The sequence below is a fragment of the Oncorhynchus nerka genome, linkage group LG2 (assembly GCF_034236695.1).
Source record: "Oncorhynchus nerka isolate Pitt River linkage group LG2, Oner_Uvic_2.0, whole genome shotgun sequence".
Classification (NCBI taxonomy): Eukaryota; Metazoa; Chordata; class Actinopteri; order Salmoniformes; family Salmonidae; genus Oncorhynchus; species Oncorhynchus nerka.
In genome coordinates, this window is record NC_088397.1 from 68,108,786 (window position 1) to 68,125,324 (window position 16,539).

The window sequence follows — 16,539 nt, forward strand, 5'->3', positions numbered from 1 at the left end:
TCTTGCTAGCCAGTAACTAGCTAACACCAGACACAGACGAAGATCTTGCTAGCCAGTAACTAGCTAACACCAGACACAGATGAAGATATTGCTAGCCAGTAACTAGCTAACACCAGACACAGATGAAGATCTTGCTAGCCAGTAACTAGGTAACACCAGACACAGATGAAGATCTTGCTAGCCAGTAACTAGCTAACACCAGATACAGATGAAGATCTTGCTAGCCAGTAACTAGCTAACACCAGACACAGACGAAAGAAGAAACATATAAGTATCGTTGCTTTAGATCAGTAGTTCTCAAACCTGGTCCTGGGGACCCAAAGGGGTGCATATTTCTGTTTTTGGATAGCACTACACAGCTGATTCAAATCAAAGCCTTTTGATGAGTTGATCAGCTGTGTAGTTGTAGAGCAAAAACAAACATGTGCATCCCTGTGTGTCCCCAGGACCAGGATTGAGAACCAGTGCTCAAGATGAATAGGGGAAACCTGTGAGTCAATACTTCCGAACATGTAAAAACCTTTAAACAAACTTTTCTGTCTCAAAATCCGTATCAGTCAATTACAATCATTGACGTAGTTGCACGTGATAGAATGCTACATGTTAGCTGTTCCCATCGGATAACCTGACACACATAACCTTATGCTAACAAGACCAGCTGGCCATGATTATTCCCTGTAATAAATTCTGAATCAGACAATTACAAATGTTTACATAAAAAACATTATTGATACCAATCATGAAAAACAGCTGTAGAATATACAATGGCAGTTTGGTACATTTTTTATGGTTACAAATGGTATAAATTTGGGCATGAAAATGTGTGTATTTTTTTTTTTAAAGGTTGTGGAAGACCATAAGAACCCTTTTACCTCCCTCCTCCCATGATCCCAGATCCCCGTACAGCTGACCCTCCCATTCCATCCCAACCCAGCTCCCACCCGCCAGGAAGAGAGTGAGACCCCTCCTAGCTGTCACACCCCTCTCATCCACCACCCTCCCGCCTACCCGCCACCCATCCAACGTCCCAAACACCTGCCACCCACACATCCTCCCTCCCGTCTTCACCAGGGTGCTATCGTGGGAACGATTGTTCAGAGATCTCCACTTAAAAACTAAATAGATTTACTGTTGTTTTAGCAGTCATCCAAAGGGTAGGTTTAATTGAACAAATTAAATATGACCATACTTTATCACTCATCATCAATTATGCTATTTAGGCCTGCACATTTGTCATCAACAGCTATTCTTTCAATTCAACCCAGAATTCAACAACAAATATACAATAGACCTAGGGTTTCAAGCTCTGGTTGATTTCAAATGTAAGGATATTTAGTGATATTGAATTGTGTTTGATTGTCAACACAACCAAATATCAACATTTGAAGGAGATGTATCTTCTGCTTGGATAGTTCCACCAAAAATCTAAGTTAAAGAATAGAGTACTAAATCAAATCAAACTTTATTTAAAGTTTGATTTGATTTAGTCCTCTTCTTTAACTTAGATTTTTGGTTGAGATGGAGACTTGAATCCAACATATCAATTATTAATTTGTAGACAAACTGGAATTAAAAGCCAGAATCAGTGGCACAGACGGAGCTATCCAAGCAGTAGATACATCTCCTTTAATTGTTGATATTTGGTTGCGTTTTCAAACAATCAATTAAATATTACTTTTGTAATAAAGTCAAGGCTAATCTTACCTAACTTATGTACCATTAAACCTTAAAATTAGTAACACATCCATGGCCACATTGAGGTTACTTCAACTATAATTGTCTTCATATGTAATCATATAAAGCGTGCATGTTCAAGATAGCATTAATAGGTCATCACAGGTCTGTGGAGATCTTCAAAATTGCTGCAGTCTCGAACTGCATTGATCACTTGCACCATATACTTTTAATGTAATCTTTATAATGTAATTAGAAGAAGCACAGTGATATCACATGAATCTGTTGTATAAATAAAGAAAATGGGGATTGGGGTGATGCAGATCATTTTGAAGCATCTTCAGTACCCCTACTTACCGAATGATTCACGTTGAATTTTTTTGCTGTGCCCAGAGGGGGACGACTAAAATGAATGAGTCACTCAGGAAAATGGATCATGACTTAAATCAGCAAAAAGAGTCTGCACTTTCGCGAACTGCACATAACTATTGCATGACTATTTGCGCCTTTTTACCCAGTCTGCCCTGTACAGAGATGAAAATGCCCGGTATCCAAACATGCAGTCACCGGTCGAGTGTGTATCAACAGAACTGAAGCAAAAAAGTGCACCTTCCTCCCAAACGTTACAAATATTTTCACATGAACTTCCCCTTGTACTGTAAAAAAATGTGCAAACCCCCTCCTAATTGAATTAACTAAATAAAACATGATTATGACCACAAATAACAATAACTGTAGCGATCCTGTGTTTAAAAACGTGGATATCGACTTTACCACTTCAGAATGCTTTTGTGGCACTGTCAATGCCACGCAGGGCTATGGGCCAGAAGGTTGAGGGTTAGCCGACCACCACGAAGGAGACTCCCTGCCTGTCTCATTACTCTACGATCAGAGCCGGCTGCAGACAATGATCAGGTAGGAGGAAATCAGATTTTCAAAAATGTTATGCAAGTATATGTATAATTATATAAAACATATGCAATGAATTTTCCACCAACTGGTTTCTGTGCCAATGCACCACGCGACCAATAAGCAAAGCATAACTGCATAATGATTACCGACTTCGGGCGCTTCAACATCATAGTTTTACTTTTCAACACCTCTATCAAATAAGAGTAGCCAATCTGGACAAACCTGCGAATGTCATTAAACTTTTTGATCTTTTGTAACAGATGTCTCTTTCCATTGCTCAAATGATAGTGCCGTTTGGATGCTGGTATTATATTAGAGTGGGCAAACGTGCACATGTAGCCTACAGGATACTTTTGAAGTGGCCTAATCAGAATTAAACATTGTGACTGGTTGTGTTTATGCCAGACATAAACTGTAATACATTTTAAACGTTAAATTACAAATGCTATATTGAAGCGTTATGGTTACAGCCGCTTGAATCATAGGAGGCAGAGCGCATGTTACATTTAGCTGAATAATTAGGCTTGCCGGGAGCATGTGGCCACAATATTATAGTACGATTTGGGAGAATTAAGATCCGCAAGACAGATAATCTCTGTATCATAAATTTAAAAAAATACAGCCGGACTAGCCTGCTACTGTGCCTTTCTAGACCTTATAGTTAAATAAAACTTAAATAAACTGTTGAGAGTTGAACCACAACTGATCAAAACGGAAACAAGATTCTCTGGTCTGATCAAGACGTAGAGTCAACATTTGGGATTTTTTTGTTCAGGATTTTTTTTGTGCAATGGGACAAAGAGAACATTGTGCAGTTTTATAGCTAATCCATACTGTTTTACACATTTTGCCATGAGGCTAAGAGAAAATGTTGCTGTTTTAGAGCTCATTTTCTGCTTTTCTACACATGTTGTATTTTTACCATGGTGCTGTGAGGTAGCCTAGGCAGAGAGGTCCTGCCTGTACATGTTGTATTTTTACCATGGTGCTGTGAGGTAGCCTAGGCAGAGAGGTCCTGCCTGTACATGTATTTTTACCATGGTGCTGTGAGGTAGCCTAGACAGAGAGGTCCTGCCTGTACATGTTGTATTTTTACCATGGTGCTGTGAGGTAGCCTAGGCAGAGAGGTCCTGCCTGTACATGTTGTATTTTTACCATGGTGCTGTGAGGTAGCCTAGGCAGAGAGGTCCTGCCTGTACATGTTGTATTTTTACCATGGTGCTGTGAGGTAGCCTAGGCAGAGGTCCTGCCTGTACATGTTGTATTTTTACCATGGTGCTGTGAGGTAGCCTAGGCAGAGAGGTCCTGCCTGTACATGTTGTATTTTTACCATGGTGCTGTGAGGTAGCCTAGGCAGAGAGGTCCTGCCTGTACATGTTGTATTTTTACCATGGTGCTGTGAGGTAGCCTAGGCAGAGAGGTCCTGCCTGTACATGTTGTATTTTTACCATGGTGCTGTGAGGTAGCCTAGGCAGAGAGGTCCTGCCTGTACATGTTGTATTTTTACCATGGTGCTGTGAGGTAGCCTAGGCAGAGAGGTCCTGCCTGTACATGTTGTATTTTTACCATGGTGCTGTGAGGTAGCCTAGGCAGAGAGGTCCTGCCTGTACATGTTGTATTTTTACCATGGTGCTGTGAGGTAGCCTAGGCAGAGAGGTCCTGCCTGTACATGTTGTATTTTTACCATGGTGCTGTGAGATAGCCTAGGCAGAGAGGTCCTGCCTGTACATGTTGTATTTTACCATGGTGCTGTGAGGTAGCCTAGGCAGAGAGGTCCTGCCTGTACATGTTGTATTTTTACCATGGTGCTGTGAGGTAGCCTAGGCAGAGAGGTCCTGCCTGTACATGTTGTATTTTTACCATGGTGCTGTGAGGTAGCCTAGGCAGAGAGGTCCTGCCTGTACATGTTGTATTTTACCATGGTGCTGTGAGGTAGCCTAGGCAGAGAGGTCCTGCCTGTACATGTTGTATTTTTACCATGGTGCTGTGAGGTAGCCTAGGCAGAGAGGTCCTGCCTGTACATGTTGTATTTTTACCATGGTGCTGTGAGGTAGCCTAGGCAGAGAGGTCCTGCCTGTACATGTTGTATTTTTACCATGGTGCTGTGAGGTAGCCTAGGCAGAGAGGTCCTGCCTGTACATGTTGTATTTTTACCATGGTGCTGTGAGGTAGCCTAGGCAGAGAGGTCCTGCCTGTACATGTTGTATTTTTACCATGGTGCTGTGAGGTAGCCTAGGCAGAGAGGTCCTGCCTGTACATGTTGTATTTTTACCATGGTGCTGTGAGGTAGCCTAGGCAGAGAGGTCCTGCCTGTACATGTTGTATTTTTACCATGGTGCTGTGAGGTAGCCTAGGCAGAGAGGTCCTGCCTGTACATGTTGTATTTTTACCATGGTGCTGTGAGGTAGCCTAGGCAGAGGTCCTGCCTGTACATTTTGTAAATATTTGTTATGTTTTTTTGTTTGAATCTTTTTCTTTTTGGTCGAGAACAGCTAAATTAGTATAGATTAAGTCTGTTTGTTTCCTGCCCGTGAATTCGATGGCAAATCAGCTCTTTCAACATAACTAGCTAACAATGAACCACCAGAACCACCCCAGTACATTTCAAACTGTCCCTCAATCACAATCAGTATAAGAAATGTAGTTTGCAATGTAGAAGATTTACATCAATATAATTAAATCAGATTTTATTTGTTGCGTACACATATTTTGCAGATGTTATTGCAGGTGCAGTGAAACTCTTGTTTCTAGCTCCAACAGTGCAGTAATACCGAACAATACACATAAATCCAACAAATTAAAAGAAAGGAATTAAGAAATATCAGATCAAGCAATGTCAGAGTCTGGAATATAAATATGTATACACTATATTACCAAAAGTATGTGGACATGTGCTTGTCGAACAACTCATTAAAAGTCATGGGCATTAATATGGAGTTGGTCCCCCTTTGCTGCTATAACAGCCTCTACCTTTCTGGGAAGGTTGTCCACTATATGTTTGAACGTTTCTGCGGGGACTTGCTTCCATTCAGCATTAGTAAAACCAAATGCATGCTTTTCAACCGTTCGCTGCCTGCACCCGCACGCCCGACTAGCATGATCACCCTGGATGGTTCCGACCTAGAATATGTGGACATCTATAAGTACCTAGGTGTCTGACTAGACTGTAAACTCTCCTTCCAGACTCATATCAAACATCTCCAATCTAAAATCAAATCTAGAGTCAGCTTTCTATTCCGCAACAAAGCCTCCTTCACTCATGCCGCCAAACTTACCCTAGTAAAACGGACTATCCTACCGATCCTCGACTTCGGCGACGTCATCTACAAAATAGCTTCCAATACTCTACTCAGCAAACTGGATGCAGTTTATCACAGTGCCATCCGTTTTGTTACTAAAGCACCTTATACCACCCACCACTGCGACCTGTATGCTCTAGTCGGCTGGCCCTCGCTACATATTCGTCGCCAGACCCACTGGCTCCTGGTCATCTACAAGTCCATGCTAGGTAAAGCTCCGCCTTATCTCAGTTCACTGGTCACGATGGCAACACCCACCCGTAGCACGCGCTCCAGCAGGTGTATCTCACTGATCATCCCTAAAGCCAACACCTCATTTGGCCGCCTTTCGTTCCAGTTCTCTGCTGCCTGTGACTGGAACGAATTGCAAAAATCGCTGAAGTTGGAGACTTTTATCTCCCTCACCAACTTCAAACATCTGCTATCTGAGCAGCTAACCGATCGCTGCAGCTGTACATAGTCTATCGGTAAATAGCCCACCCAATTTATCTACCTCATCCCCATAATATTTATATTTATTTACTTTTCTGCTCTTTTGCATACCAGTATCTCTACCTGTACATGACCATCTGATCATTTATCACTCCAGTGTTAATCTGCAAAATTGTAATTATTCGTCTACCTCCTCATGCCTTTTGCACACAATGTATATAGACTTTTTTTCCTACTGTGTTATTGGCTTGTTAATTGTTTACTCCATGTGTAACTCTGTGTTGTCTGTTCACACTGCTATGCTTTATCTTGGCCAGGTCGCAGTTGTAAATGAGAACTTGTTCTCAACTAGCCTACCTGGTTAAATAAAGGTGAAATAAATAAAAATATATTTAAAAAATAGTGAGGTCAGGCACTGATGTTTGGGTGATTAGGTCTGGCTCACAGTCGGTGTTCCAATTCATCCCAAAGGTGTTTTATGGGGTTGAGGTCAGGGCTCTGTGCAGGCAAGTCAAGTTCTTCCACACCGATCTCAACAAACCATGTCTCTATGGACCTTGCGTTGTGCTGAAATAGGAAAGGGCCTTCCCCAAACCGTTGCCACAAGGTTGGAAGCACAGAATCGTCCAAAATGTCATTGTATGTTGTAGCGTTAAGATTTACCTTCACTGGAACTAAGAAGCCTAGCCTGAACCATAAAAAACAACCCCAGACCATTATTCCTCCTCCACCAAACTTTACAGTTGGCATTATGCATTGGGGCAAGTAGCATTCTTCTGGCATCTGCCTAATCCAGATTTATCCGTCGGACTGCCAGATGGTGAAGTGTGATTCATCATTCCAGAGAACGCGTTTCCACTTGTCCAGAGTCCAATGGCAGCAAGCTTGCTTTACACCACTCCAGCCGACGCTTGACATTGCATATTTGAAAAGCTGAATCCACATACTTTTGTGTATGTATATATGATGGTGTGTATGGACAGTATATGAGTAGAAAAAGGGTGTACAGCAGTAGTTATGTAAGATGATCTTTGTATGCATATAGTATTTAAGTGACCAGTGTTCAATGACTATGTACAGTTCCTTCGGAAAGTTTTCAAACCCCTTGAATTATTCCACATTTTGTTAAGTTACAGCCTTATTCTAAAATAGATTTGTTTTAAATACAAAAATCTACATGCAAAACATCATTTACATTTACATTTAAGTCATTTAGCAGACGCTCTTATCCAGAGCGACTTACATAATGACAAAGCGAAAACAGGTTTAGAAATATTTAGCACATTTATTACAAATAAAGAACATGAATACCTTATTTACGTAAGTATTCAGACCCTTTGCAATGACACTCAAAATGTATGGTAGAGTGGCCAGACGGAAGCCACTCCTCAGTAAAAAGCACATGAGAGCCAAAACCACTTAAAGACTCTCAGACCACTAGAAACAAGATTCTCTGGTCTGATGAAACCACGATTGAACTCTTTGGCCTGAATGCCAAGCTTCACGTCTGGAGGAAACCTGACACCATCCCTACGTTGAAGTTTGGTGGTGGCAGAATGATGCTGTGGGGATGTTTTTCAGTGGCAGGGACTGGGATACTAGTCAGGATCGAGGCAAAGATGAGCGGAGCAAAGTACAGAGAGATCATTGATGAAAATCTCCTCCAGAGTTCTCAGAACCTCAGACTTGGGCGACGGTTCACCTTCCAACAGGACAATGACCCTAAGCACGCAGCCAAGACAACGCAGGAGTTGCTTCAGGACAAGTCTCAGAATGTCCTTGAGTGGCCCAGCCAGAGCCCGGACTTAAACCTGATTGAACATCTCTTGAAAGACCTGAAAATAACTCTGCAGTAACTCACCCCATCCAACCTGACAGAGCTTGAGAGGATCTGCAAAGAGGAAATGGAGAAATCCCCCAAAACATGTGTGCCAAGCTTGTAGCGTCATACCCAAGAAGACTCGAGGTTGTAATCGCTGCCAAAGGTGCTTCAACAAAGTACTGAGTAAAGAGTCTGAATACTTACACTACCGTTCAAACGTTTGGGGTCACTTCTTTAATCAGCACAACAGTTTTCAGCTGTGCTAGCATAATTGCAAAAGGGTTTTCTAATGATCAATTAGCCTTTTTAAAATGATAAACTTGGATTAGCTAACACAACGTGCCATTGGAACACAGGAGGGATGGTTGCTGATAATGGGCCTCTGTACGCCAATGTAGATTTTCCATAAAAACAATCAGCCGTTTTCAGCTACAGTAGTTATTCACAACATTTACAATGTCTACACTATATTTCTGATCAATCTGATGTTATTTTAATGGACGAAAAAATAGCTTTTCTTTCAAAAACAAGGACATTTCTAAGTGACCCCAAACTTTTGAACGGTAGTTAAAATTAAATTAGCAAAAATGTATAAACCTGTTTTTGCTTTGGTGATTATGGGCTATTGTGTGTAGATTGATGAGGATAATTATTTTATTCTTTAATCAATTTTAGAATAAGGCTGTAACCTAACAATGTGGGAAAAGTCAAGGGGTCTGAATACCGTTGGCACTGTACATAGGGCAGCAGTTTCTAAGGTGCGTGGTAGAGTACCGGGTGGTAGCCGGCTAGTAACAGTGACTAAGTTCAGGGCAGGGTACTGGGCGGAGACTGGCTAGTGGTGACTATTTAACAGTCTGGTGGTCTGGAGATAGGAACTGTTTTTCAGTCTCTTGGTCCCAGCTTTGATGCACTTGTACTGTCTCTGACTTTTATATGGTAGTGGGGTGAACGGGCCATGGCTTGTGTGTGTGTGTGAGGTCCTTGATGATCTTCTTGTCTTTCTTGTGATACTGGGTGATGTAGAGGTCCTGGAGGGTAGGCAGTGTGCCACCTGGGATGCGTTGGGCTGACTGCACCACCCTCTGGAGAGCCCTGCGGTTGCAAACGGTGCAATTGCCTTACCAGGCGGTGATACCGCTCGACAAGATGCTCTCAATGGTGCATCTGTAGAAGTTTGTGATGGTCTTAGGGGCCAAGCCGAATTTCTTCTGCCTCCTGTTGCGTCTTCTTCTTCACACTGTCTGTGTGGATGGACCACTTTGGGTTGTCAGTGACGTGCAGGCCGAGGAACTTGAAGGTTTTCACCCTCTCCACTGCTTCCCCGTCGATGTGGATAGGGGCGTGCTCCCTCTGCTGTCTCCTGAAGTCCACGATCCACTCCTTCATTTTGGTGACGTTGAGGGACAGGTTATTTTCCTGGCATCACTCCTCCAGAGCTCTCACCTCATCCCTGTAGGCTCTCGTCATTATTAGTATCAGGCCTACCACTGTTGTGTTATCTGCAAACTTGATGATTGAGTGGGAGACTTGCATGGCCACGCAGTCATGGGTGAACAGAGTACAGGAGAGGGCTGAGCACGCACCCTTGTGGGGGATCAGCATAGCAGAGGTGTTGTTGCCACCTGGGGTCGGCCCGTCAGGATGTCCAGGACCCAGTTGCACAGGGCGAGGTTCAGACCCAGGGGCCCAAGCTTAGTGATGAACTTGGAAGGCACTATGATCAGCTGATAGCCCACCCTCTTTTCTCAATGTCAATCATGTCTTTAGGAGGCACTGTAACTAGCTTGATTACAATTTGTGATGATGAGTGAGTGTGTTTTTCCAGAAATAAATAGGTCTATGTACAAATAATCCGCTAGAGGCATTTGGAGCTTATGTATTTCAAGATATGAATTATGAATCAAACTTTATACATTTTCCATTTGGAGCACCTGCCCCCTGAAAGGTCTGTGCATGGCCCTGCAACCTCCGCAATTCAAGTTTTTGACATAGAGGAGGATGCCAGTAACTTTATGATGAAACTTTATCAATGTACCAGCGTCAGTAATTGATCATACTTTTGTCATGCTACTTTGATCTGGTTTGATCCAAATATCATCCAATTTGATAAACATTATTATGACTGTGCGGCACCTTTAACACTGTTTATTCAACACTGGAGAATATGCTGTGTAGGCCATCTCCATTTCACATCTCCTAACTTTAGCTGTGTGGCACTAGCAGAGGCTCCAAAGTATAATATGCAGCACTTACTGTATCTAAACTATATAGAAACTAATTTCACCCATATAATAGTATTAGCTTAAATACAATATTAAATTGACAGTCTGATGGGTGACAATATTATTAATTGTGAACGAAGAGATTGATGAACAGCGCAGCGTTTGTAGGCTAGTTGACACAGAGGCACGAGGACAAAAGCTTCTTCCGAACAAAAAGCAACTTTTTCAAATCCTCCTACTTTCACATTAAAGACAGCACGGCTTGACAAGTCTGATTTGCAGGGAATTGATAAACCATGGTGCTATCCTGGGGTGCTGAATCTTCGCTTTTGCTCTTATAGCTTATCTGTTCATTTAGTACAGCATCCGATATGCCACAATAAGTGGGTTATCATCAAGTAAAACAGCCACAAACCTTCCAAATTCCCCTGATAGCCAGGTGCAAAGGGGAGAGAAAAGGAACTAGCAAGCTGGCTGACATCTTTCAGTCAAAGGTAGGGTCAACATTTTTTACTTCGCATTGTAATAACCTCATAATATTTCACCAGTCGACCAACAGTACTACATAGGCCTGCTTTAAAAAACAGACTACATCAACAAAGTAATGTGGTGACTTTGGGAGAACTCAATTAATTATATTGCAGCAAATGCAACAAGAAACCGTTCGATTCCTGTGTACTGTGCATTCGGAAAGTTACAGCCTTACTAAAAATGTATGACATTTGTTTTATCCTTAATCTACACACAATACCCCATAATGACAAAGCGAAAACAGGTTTTTCTAAATTTTAGCAAATTTATTACGAAACAAAATAAAAAAAAAATAACTTATTTACATCAGTATTCAGACCCTTTGCTGTGAAACTCGAAATTGAGCACAGGTTCATCCTGTTTCCATTTATCGTCCTTGACATTTCTACTTGATTGGAGTCCATCTGTGGTAAATTCAATTGATTGGACATGATTTGGAAAGACATACACCTGTCTATATAAGGTCCCATAGTTGACAGTGCATGTCAGAACAAAAACCAAGCCATGAGGTCGAAGGAATTGTCTGTAGATCTCCGAGACAGGATTGTGTCGGGGCACAGATCTGGAGAAGGGTACCCCAAAAATATCTGCAGAATTGAAGGTCCCCAAGAACACTGTGGCCTCCATCATTCTTAAATTGAATAAGTTTAGTCCCACCAAGACTCTTCCTAGAGCTGGTCGCCCTGCCAAACTGAGCAATTGGGGGACAGGGCCTTGGTCAGGGAGGTGACCAAGAACCTGATGGTCACTCTGACAGAGCTCCAGAGTTCCTCTGCGGAGATGGGAGAACCTTCCAGAAGGACAACCATCTTTGCAGCACTCTACCAATCAGGCCTTTATGGTAGTGGCCAGACGGAAGCCACTCTTCAGTAAAAGGCACGACAGCCCGCTTGGAGTTTGCCAAAAGGCACCTAAAGACTCTTGGATCATGATACATAAGATTCTCTTGTCTGATTCTCTGGTCTGGCCTGAATGCCAAGCGGCACGTTCGGGGGAAACCTTGCACCATCCCTATGGTGAAACATGGTTGTGGCAGCATCACGCTGTAGGGATGTTTTTCAGGGACTGGGAGACTAGTCTGGATCGAGGGAAAGATGAACATAGTAAAGTACAGAGAGATCCTTGATGATAACCTGCTCCAGAATTCTCACGACCTCAGACTGGGGTGCAGTTTCACTTTCCAACAGGACAACGACCCTAAGCACACAGCCAAGACAATGCAGGAGTGGCTTCGGGACAAGTCTCTGAATTTCCTTGAGTGGCCCAGCCGGAGGTAAGACTTGATTCCGATCAAACATCTCTGGAAAGACCTGAAAATAGCTGTAATCGTTACCAAAGGTGCTTCAACCAAGTACTGAGTAAAGGGTTATAATACAATTTAATCCATTTTAGAAAAAGGCAGCAACAAAAAAAGACAACCTGGAAAAAATCAAAGGGTCTGAATACTTTCCAAATGCACTATATATTTATCAATTTACATTGGTAGCCTATACGAACAGTTTTTTTGCTGGTAGGTTATTTACAGTGCCTTGCGAAAGTATTCGGCTCCCTTGAACTTTGCGACCTTATGCCACATTTCAGGCTTCAAACATAAAGATATAAAACTGTATTTTTTTGTGAAGAATCAACAACAAGTGGGACACAATCATGAAGTGGAACGACATTTATTGGATATTTCAAACTTTTTTAACAAATCAAAAACTGAAAAATTGGGCGTGCAAAAGTATTCAGCCCCTTATTCAGCAAACTCTCTCCAGAAGTTCAGTGAGGATCTCTGAATGATCCAATGTTGACCTAAATGACTAATGATGATAAATACAATCCACCTGTGTGTAATCAAGTCTCCGTATAAATGCACATGCACTGTGATAGTCTCAGAGGTCCGTTAAAAGCGCAGAGAGCATCATGAAGAACAAGGAACACACCAGGCAGGTCCGAGATACTGTTGTGAATAAGTTTAAAGCCGGATTTGGATACAAAAAGATTTCCCAAGCTTTAAACATCCCAAGGAGCACTGTGCAAGCGATAATATTGAAATGGAAGGAGTATCAGACCACTGCAAATCTACCAAGACCTGGCCGTCCCTCTAAACTTTCAGCTCATAGAAGGAGAAGACTGATCAGAGATGCAGCCAAGAGGCCCATGATCACTCTGGATGAACTGCAGAGATCTACAGCTGAGGTGGGAGACTCTGTCCATAGGACAACAATCAGTCGTATATTGCACAAATCTGGCCTTTATGGAAGAGTGGCAAGAAGAAAGCCATTTCTTAAAGATATCCATAAAAAGTGTAGTTTAAAGTTTGCCACAAGCCACCTGGGAGACACACCAAACATGTGGAAGAAGGTGCTCTGGTCAGATGAAACCAAAATTGAACTTTTTGGCAACAATGCAAAACGTTATGTTTGGAGTAAAAGCAACACAGCTCATCACCCTGAACACACCCTATCCCCACTGTCAAACATGGTGGTGGCAGCATCATGGTTTGGGCCTGCTTTTCTTCAGCAGGGACAGGGAAGATGGTTAAAATTGATGGGAAGATGGATGGAGCCAAATACAGGACCATTCTAGAAGAAAACCTGATGGAGTCTGCAAAAGACCTGAGACTGGGACGGAGATTTGTCTTCCAACAAGACAATGATCCAAAACATAAAGCTAAATCTACAATGGAATGGTTCAAAAATAAACATATCCAGGTGTTAGAATGGCCAAGTCAAAGTCCAGACCTGAATCTGTGGAAAGAACTGAAAACTGCTGTTCACAAATGCTCTCCATCCAACCTCACTGAGCTCGAGCTGTTTTGCAAGGAGGAATGGGAAAAAATTTCAGTCTCTCGATGTGTAAAACTGATAGAGACATACCCCAAGCGACTTACAGCTGTAATCGCAGCAAAAGGTGGCGCTACAAAGTATTAACTTAAGGGGGCTGAATAATTTTGCACACCCAATTTTTCAGTTTTTGATTTGTTAAAAAAGTTTGAAATATCCAATAAATGTCGTTCCACTTCATGATTGTGTCCCACTTGTTGTTGATTCTTCACAAAAAAATTCAGTTTTATACCTTTATGTTTGAAGCCTGAAATGTCGCAAAGTTCAAGGGGGCCGAATACTTTCGCAAGGCACTGTATATGCTTTTAAATATAATTTCCATTTTGAACAGGAATACCCGGGATAACCGGGAGGGGTTTGCAATTTTCTCGGGAAGGAACATGTGTAGACTAGCTAGGTTTCCATCCAATTGGCATTAGATTTTAATGCAAATGTTAATGCATGTAAAATCTGCATAAATACAATATGCACATTTTTCCACCAGAGATAGGTTTCACGCAATATGACTTGTTGTGGATAAAAGGTAGTGCTTGATGACATAGTGCACATCAAAATAACTTTTGTTGTTAAATTCCCAAGTACCGAATACAAAAATACAAGTTAAATGGGTTTTGATCGCATTTTCAACACTACTGATTGCTTTCTCACAAAAAAATAGTGTTTATTTAGCGAGTGTGCCCACTCTGTTTTGGCACATGCTCTTTAGCCAACAGCCCACAGACACAGTGCGGGTATAGCCTACATGATGAGATTATGGACAATATTATTTTTATTTGTTAAACGGCAGCCAAGCATCAATGATCATGTCACCAGAATAAGACTAGATATTTACTAGAAAGGAGCATCAAGCTCATCACCTTGCACTTTCACCACCCTGTGAAGTTCATAATTTATTTAACCCGTAGCCTAATAAACTGCATGCTTTCCTGATGAGTTGTAGTGGGAGGACCGTGATTCCAAGTCTACTTCGATTTGACTGTTATTATATCAATATTTGTGCATAAAAGCATTTCCACTGACATTTCTCGTATAATTCATTTTACCAACACAAAAAGATCCTACCTTTTTTCTAGAATATTTAGTTTTGTCTACATTTAGGAAAATGTTTCTGTTTCCATCAGGCCTGTTATGAAGTAGTTTTTTTTTAATCCAACGTACTTTACTTGCATAAAAAGGTTGGTTGGAAACCTGGTTATTTTCTGGAAAATATTCAACCCTAATGTGCAGGAAGTTAAAGTGGCAGGGCAGCATTGGGAAGAGACGGACTGAGGGTTCAGAATTCATTAGGGGTCATTACAACATGACTAGTTGGAAATACATGTTTGTAGACATGATTAGATGGAAAGACATTTGTTTGTACATTTCTGGTTAAATAAAATAACATGCAGTAGTACAGTATATCATGAATTATGGTGAGTCCACGGCACATCGGAAACAGACACAATTCCACATAACCATAAGAGTCTGAATCAGGCTAATTGTCTGAGTAAAGATGAAAATGAAGACATATTGACATGTCCATCACTTTTTCAGCCAACTTCTACATCCTTCCCGGGCAGCTGGATGCTCTGCTGTGTGGAAACAGCTCAGACTCAGGGTGAGTCTCATGCTCTATTACTACAAACAAACTTCCAGTAAGTTGGAATAGCAACCATACAAGAGAACAACTGAGAACATAATACTAACATAACTAGGACGTTCACACAAAACATAAATTGGGATATTTGCTTGAAAATCATGACTCCCCCTCCTCCCCTCTGTTCGTTCCTTCCTCCCAGGCGGTGCCCTGAGGGCTACACGTGTATGAAGGCCGGGAAAAACCCAAACTACGGCTACACCAGCTTTGATAGCTTCGGCTGGGCCTTCCTCACTCTCTTCCGCCTCATGACCCAAGACTTTTGGGAGAACCTCTACATGTTGGTAAGGCCGAGTTTGTCAGACAGAAAATATATACTGGAATAACTCCTGCTTGTAATGGCGCAAGCCGTGTAATTCAATGCAGTCGGCTTGGAAGAGCATAACCGATAGATTGAGACAGCTCTATCTTGTTCTTTTGAGCTGGGGACTGTCAGTTCAGCAGTACTGTCCTTTAATGATGAATTTGGTTATTAAAGTTAGTATTTCTGCCCTGTCTACAACATGCAAAGAAACCACCATCAAACTTACAGTACATGACAGTGAATCAGCAAATAGCCTCTCAGCACTTACGCTCTCTGGGTTTCTTTGCCCTTTGAGTCAAAAAGTAAAATTGTGGGTCGATGGCTGATTCCTGTCAAGGACTGGTCTGTCTCTTGATGAAAGGCTGCATGGATTCTATCTCAGAGTTGAATCTGATTTCTGGTCGGTCGTAATCTATGTCCCACCTGCAGGGGTACGTTTACAGGGGTGTATCCTAAAATAAATATGTAAAGTGCTCAAAACAAAGTAAGTTAGTTGGGAAAGACATTTTGTAGATAAAACAATAAGTAGCATATTGTTTTTAAACGTGTGCAAATTTTTCTCCTCTGACAAAACAAAAGCTGATTCAAAGGGGGTGTGGCAGATTTAAAAACACTTCTGTGGTAGGATATACTGTATTAGTGTCCTTGGTAAAAGGTGGCTATTGAGGAGGGGAGGACACTATTATAATAGCCTTGTTTTCTCCTAATTTTGTATGCCTATTGATATAGATTATACATGTTCATAATGCATTGCATAGAGACAGGCTTTCATATTCATGATTGTGCGCTTTTATAGCCTACATTTCACAAGTGCAAAAAAAGTGCACACTCACACCCCTGGTATAGACGTGCCAACACCCTCACGGCTCCCATGTC

At 41.8% G+C, this 16,539-nt stretch overlaps 1 protein-coding gene across 1 annotated transcript in view; it reads left to right on the forward strand.

Annotated features, from left to right (window-relative positions):
* The first annotated feature begins 13,998 nt into the window (after positions 1-13,998).
* LOC115140323 (sodium channel protein type 8 subunit alpha-like) overlaps positions 13,999-16,539 on the forward strand; it is a 52,328-nt gene continuing 49,787 nt past the window's right edge. Inside the window, exons 1-2 of the mRNA XM_065021811.1 lie at positions 13,999-15,320; positions 15,502-15,643. Coding sequence (XP_064877883.1) covers positions 15,238-15,320; positions 15,502-15,643 — 225 coding nt within the window. The 5' untranslated portion in view covers positions 13,999-15,237. The remainder of the gene's footprint in view (positions 15,321-15,501; positions 15,644-16,539) is intronic.